Source organism: Enhydra lutris, unplaced genomic scaffold, assembly GCF_002288905.1.
Source record: "Enhydra lutris kenyoni isolate GAN:26980312 unplaced genomic scaffold, ASM228890v2 scaffoldscaffold85, whole genome shotgun sequence".
In the NCBI taxonomy this organism is placed as follows: domain Eukaryota; kingdom Metazoa; phylum Chordata; class Mammalia; order Carnivora; family Mustelidae; genus Enhydra; species Enhydra lutris.
In genome coordinates, this window is record NW_019154169.1 from 7,381,302 (window position 1) to 7,387,400 (window position 6,099).

The following is a 6,099-nucleotide window of genomic DNA, read 5'->3' on the forward strand; positions in this document are numbered from 1 at the left end:
TGGGGTCTGGTTGGGGAAGGTAGATGTGCGTGCGGGAAGATAGCGGAGACGTGGCGCGGGCCATGGTCTCCGGGACTCCGCACGCCTTTCCCCTGCAGGCACCGGGCCTGTAACATGTTCCTGGAGAGCTACAAGGCCGCGTGGATCCTGACTGAAGACCACAGTTTTGAAGACCGCATGATCGATGACCTTTCAGTGAGCTGGATGGGACCTGCCTGGAGTGGAGGGGGCAGGGCTGAATGGGGGGGGGGCGCGCTAGCTTGCAGGCTGCCCACTTACAGCGGTCGCCCTCCACATTGAGGGGTATGGGAAAGGCGGCTGCAGGCTTGGGGAGAGATAAGGGGAAGGGATTAACGGGGGTGGGGGGCAAAGAAAAAAATCTAGCCCAGCAGGGCTATGGCGGAGGGAGACAGGAGGGGACTCTAGAAACCCCTTTCCCAAGCCCCACGCCTCCCCCAGAAAGCTGGGGAACAGGAGGAGGAGGAGGAGGTGGTGGAGGAGAAGAAGCCGGACCCCCTACATCAGCTGGTCCTTCACTTCAGCCGCACCGCCCTGACTGAGAAGAGGTGAGGACCTTTCCTGCGTCCTGGGAAGGGATCTACATCCTCCCACCCCGCAACCTCCCTGTTCCTCAAGACAGACCCTCTGTGTCCCCGGGGAGCCCCACAGCTGATCTTTCAGTGTCATTTTCCCCTGACAGGCCCCGGCCACTGTGCCCCGTTTTGTAGGCTGAGCGCTTTGCAAGCCATCTCTTCTGATAGAGCTCACGTCACAGGCAATATTGATGAAAGCTTTGTCTTGCTCGAACAAAATCAGTAGAATATGAGAAGAAAAATCAGCATATTATAACAGGTTTTCAATAAGGTGGATTGTTTAATTTCCAGACAGGACCACATGCTGGGCAGAAAGGAGAAAGTCTCCCCCCCCCACCCCAGTAAGATCAAGATGTATTTTTTTTTAAAGATTTTATTTATTTATTTATTTGTCAGAGAGAGTGAGCACAGGCAGACAGAGTGGCAGGCAGAGGCAGAGGGAGAAGCAGGCTCCCTGCTGAGCAAGAAGCCTGATATGGGACTTGATCTCAGGACGCTGGGATCATGACCCGAGCCAAAGGCAACTGCTTAACCAACTGAGCCACCCAGGCATCCCAAGATCAAGATATTTTTATCCAAAAAAAGGCACTTTCCTTGGCAGGCCTCTGCACAGATCTCATTGGCCAGAATTCTGACCTCAGGCCACCCCCAGCTACAAGGGAGAGTGGGGCACCCAGCGCTCCATTTTCCATCCTTTGGAAAACCAGGACTCTGGAGTTAGATCATGTAGACCTGAGTCACAGCACAAGCTGTGGGACTCGGCCAAGAAGGATCTTAGTGGTTGGGTTGACTTATCTGTAAAATGAGGCTAGTAATAGCTCTACCTATCTAATCCTGTCTCAAAATAATAGGGCTATCTTGAGGATGAATGTGTTAGGACAGATAGAAAGCACTTCGGATAGGGACTGACCTAGAGTAAACACTCAATAGATGTTGGCCACTACTCCCATTATTATTATTTTCCATTATTAGTGTTATTAATATTAATATTATTATTATTATTATTAATGCCCAAGAGGGTGGTTGGTCATAGCTGTCAAATGAGCCAATAGCCAGATGCTTGCTCCAGGCATCAAACACACTATTTTCACAAGCCCGGGGAAAGGGAGCCCCTCTACCCAGCAAACCCAGAATGAATTCCAGTGGACCCGCATGAAGCATAGGACCATCTTGTCCCTATTACTGCGGCCAAGCCATGCTGATTGGCTCAGTCTTGATCACACTTACCCCCTCTGGCAGTGGACAGTGGACCCCCCAACGCCCAACTACACAGCCCGGGCATGGGGAGGGGCAGCTCTCCAAAGGGAAACTGGAAGCGGTTATAGGATGGGGGTCCTTTCCACTGGGCCCTGATCATCTCCCCCGCTTACTTCCTCAGCAAACTGGATGAGGATTACCTGTATATGGCGTATGCCGACATCATGGCAAAGGTGAGGTCCTGCCCCCTGTCCTGGGCACGTTCCCTTCTCCCCAGCTGCAATGCCTGCCCACTCAGAGGGGTCCGGGTGAACTAAGGGATCTCCTCTGTTCACCGTCATCCCTAACTAATGTCCTGTCCCCAGAGCTGCCACCTGGAGGAGGGAGGGGAGAATGGCGAAGCAGATGAGGAGGAAGTGGAGGTGTCCTTTGAGGTAGGTGGGGTCAGGAGGTCCCTGAGGAAAGGACTAAGGGAAGTCATTCTCTGTTTATTCAGGCTGTGTTCACAGAGTAGTGCTCTGGGCCCAGCCCTGTGCTGGGTCATGTTGGGGACACAGCCATGACTGTCGGTTACCTGGGGAGAGACAGATACATCAACCAGACAGGAACAGCAAAGATTATTCACGGTGGTGGTAAGGGAGGCTCAGGCAGAGTGGGCAGGGCAGAATGGGGGAGGCGGGAGAATCCAGGGAAGCTCAGGGGGACACAGGCCGGGGGTGGGGGGAGTAGTTATGGCAAGCAAGGGGCCTGACCCACTCTGGTGGGAGGGTGTCAGGGAGGGCTTCTCGGAGGAGGGGATGTCTGAGCAGGAGGATAAAGGGAGTGTGCCTGGGGCGCCTGGGTGGCTCAGTGGGTTAAGCCTCTGCCTTCAGCTCAGGTCATGATCTCAGGGTCCTGGGATTAAGCCCCACATCGGGCTCTCTGCTCAGTGGGGAGCCTGCTTCCCTTCCTCTCTCTGCCTGCCTCACTGTCTACTTGGGGTCTCTGTCTGTCAAATAAATAAAAATCTTTAAAAGGAGTGTGCCAGGGGCACCTGTGTGGCTCAGTGGATTGGGGCCTCTGCCTTTGGCTCAGGTCATGATCCCAGGACCCTGGGATTGAGCCCCACATCGGGCTCTCTGCTCAGCAGGGAGCCTGCTTCTCCCTCTCTCTCGCTCTGCCTGCCTCTCTGCCTACCTGTGATCTGTCTGTCAAATAAATAAATAAAATCTTTAAAAAAAAATAAAGGGAGTATGCCAGAGGAAGAAAAGGGGAAATGTGTTCCAGGAAGGGGGAACAGCATATGCAAAGGCCAGGCAGTGAGAAAGAACTGATAAATATGAAGTTAACCCATCCATTCATCATTAAGGCAGTCAGCAAACATTTCCCTGAGTTTCTTAATGTTTTTGGTGCCTGGGTCCCTTTTAACATCTAGTGCAGCCTTTCTTAGAATCATCCTTTTGGTTTTTTAAAAGATTTTATTTATTTATTTTGGGGGGCACGAGTAGGGGAGAGGGGCAGGGGGAGAGGGAGAAACAGACTCCCCGTTGAATGTACACCCTGATGTGGGGCTCGATCCCAGGACCCCAGGATCATGACCTGAGCCAAAGGCAGACACTTAACCAACTGAGCCACCCAGGCACCCCAACTTCCTAGAATGTGTCTTTGAACCCCTCGGGGGTCCACGGGCCCGGGTTAAGATTGTTCCATGTCTGGCCCCATGCTCTGAGGACAAGAGACAAGTGGTAGACTTCAGTGCCAGGGGACAGAGAGAGCTCACAATTAAAGGAATGAGCCAGCAGATATGGTTGGAGCAGGGAGCGGAGGGCTGAGGGCTGAGGCTGTGAGGGGCAAAGGCTGGGCTACTGAACCCAGACTCACTGGGCCCCACGGGCCTGGCTCTGCTGCAGGAGAAACAGATGGAGAAACAGAGGCTGCTGTACCAGCAGGCGCGGCTGCACAACCGGGGAGCCGCCGAGATGGTGCTGCAGATGATCAGTGCCTGCAAAGGTGCCTTCCCGCCGGCACTCCTCCTGGGCACACGCAGCCCATCCCCAGTTCCCCCCGGCCCCCCATTTCCTGGGGAACCCATGGCTCACTCTCCCACCCTGCCTGCCTGCACCTCGCACTCCAGCCCTTGCACGTCCCACTCGCCTTGCAATTTCTCGCTCTTCCTTCACTATGGCACGCGACCCCAGCCCCTTCTCCTGCATACCCTGGAACGGCTGTCTTCTGGTGGTGGAGAACAGGGCTCCCAGACTGAGTGCACTGTCTTTGCTCCACCCCCACCCGCTCCAGGAGAGATGGGCGCCATGGTATCCTCCACCCTAAAGCTGGGCATCTCCATCCTAAACGGAGGCAATGCAGATGTGCAGCAGGTAACAGGAGAAAGGACCTGGGAGGAAAGCACAGAGCTCTAGAAGCTCCCGTGTGACTCCCACTTTCCCCGATGCTCCTGCCCCTCTCTGTAGAAAATGCTGGATTATCTGAAGGACAAGAAGGAAGTGGGCTTCTTCCAGAGTATCCAGGCGCTGATGCAAACATGCAGGTAAGGGTCTAGCAGACCTCCAGCGGGTTAAACACCTTTGGTGTGGCTGAGGCCCCGCCCCTGGTACCACCCCCAGGAACGTGGACCCACTCTAAGGTGTACTGGGAGGCGATTATCACAATAGGAACAATGGACAGCTGGAACCAGAAGCTTGTAGTGAATTCAGGGGGCACTCAGGCAGCAAGGAATCAGGGCTCTCTTCTGATGACCCCCATTCATGTGACTACTACTGTCCGCCTTTGTTCTCTTCTGTCCACTGACTTTCCCTCCCTACCCCCTAAAGCTTTTGCTAACTGAGGGTTTCTGTTTTCTCCTGTTTCCAGCCTGTACATATGTCATTCCAGCCCCACCTTAGTTGACAGCGGCTGCCACGTGCCTTCTCCCAGTTCTGTTTGTGCTTCCTCTTGATTTCAGCTCATGCATGCTTTTCCGTGGCTCTCTGCCCAAACTGGATGTGTGTGTGTGTGGGGGGGGTGCCTGCAGGGCTCTGGAAGAGCGGGGCAAAGGCCTTAGCCCATCTGCCCCATCTTTCCTTTCTTTCTCCCAGCGTCCTGGATCTCAATGCCTTCGAGAGACAGAACAAGGCAGAGGGGCTGGGCATGGTGAACGAGGATGGAACTGGTGAGGCCCTCTCTTGGGCTTCCCTCTCCTGGGACATCCTCTTCCTTCGGGATCGCCCCCTCGCCCACATTGCCCAGAGCTCCCTTCCTCCAAGACACCCCCTACCCTACAACCATCCCCAAGTTCCGCCCCTCCCAGAGTGATCCCCAATCGTGCCCCCACATTCCTCCAGGGTCTCCCTCCTCAGGGTCCCCACCCCTGGCTGTCCTTCCGTCCTGTGTTCTCCCCCCGCCTCCCATCACCACACCGACCGGACCCTCCACACGCCCCAAGTCTCCCACCCTGGTTGCTGTTCTCATTAATGCCCCTAATCCGGGTTAATTGAGTCTCCTCTTTGCCGTGTTGTGATGTGTCTAACTTTTCTGCCCTGATCCTTGCCTCCTGCCTCTCCACCTCTACTTGTCCATCTGTTTCTCGTCCCTCTTCTTTCTCTCCCTCCGCTTTTACCCCCCATCTCCTACTCTGTCTCCTTATGGCTCTGATCCTCTGTGGTCGCTCCTCTCTCCGTGTTGATGTCTTCGTCCCTGACTGTGTCACTGTTTATCTGTGTCTATCTCTCTGTCTCCTTCCTGTCTCTCTTTTGCCCTCTTTTCTCCTGCTTCCTCCTCCCATCCTGTTGGCTGCCCCAGTCATCAATCGCCAGAACGGTAATTCCCCCAGCCCATTCTCCTTGCTATGCTACTGCACCCCTCCCTTCTAACCCCCAACCGCCCCCTCCACCTGGGGGCTGAGGATCTGGGACATCCAGGGAGGGAGGAACCCTTCAGTGATGGCGTCATGCCAGCAGAAAGTCTTGAGCCGGAGACCAAGACTCAGGTCCCAGATTAGCCACTAACAATAACTGGAGACTGTGAACAAGTCTCTTACTTTCTATAAGCCTGCTCCCCGCTGTGTAAACAGATGCTAGAGAAGACGGCAAAGATCCCTTTCCAGCTAGACGTTCTCAGGCTTCTAGACCCAGATTCGCAGTCCCGGGGTGGGGTAATCCCCCTTGCCGCGCACCCTGCTCTCTGCGCCCGCGACCCCAGATTGGTCAAATCTGCGGTTCCCATTCGCCAACCAGATTGGTTGCCCCAGCATCCACTCTGATTGGTGCGCGTGCCTCCTCTGCGCCTGCTCTGGTTGGCCCATTCCTGTCTAGCCTCTCTCTCTCTCTCTCTC

At 54.9% G+C, this 6,099-nt stretch overlaps 1 protein-coding gene across 1 annotated transcript in view; it reads left to right on the forward strand.

Moving 5' to 3' along the window:
* Positions 1 to 6,099, forward strand: part of LOC111161376 (ryanodine receptor 1) — a 108,644-nt gene that overhangs the window by 67,885 nt on the left and 34,660 nt on the right. The window contains 9 exon segments of the mRNA XM_022524996.1: positions 99 to 195; positions 460 to 566; positions 1,972 to 2,023; positions 2,156 to 2,224; positions 3,680 to 3,779; positions 4,068 to 4,147; positions 4,241 to 4,317; positions 4,865 to 4,938; positions 5,568 to 5,585. Coding sequence (XP_022380704.1) covers positions 99 to 195; positions 460 to 566; positions 1,972 to 2,023; positions 2,156 to 2,224; positions 3,680 to 3,779; positions 4,068 to 4,147; positions 4,241 to 4,317; positions 4,865 to 4,938; positions 5,568 to 5,585 — 674 coding nt within the window.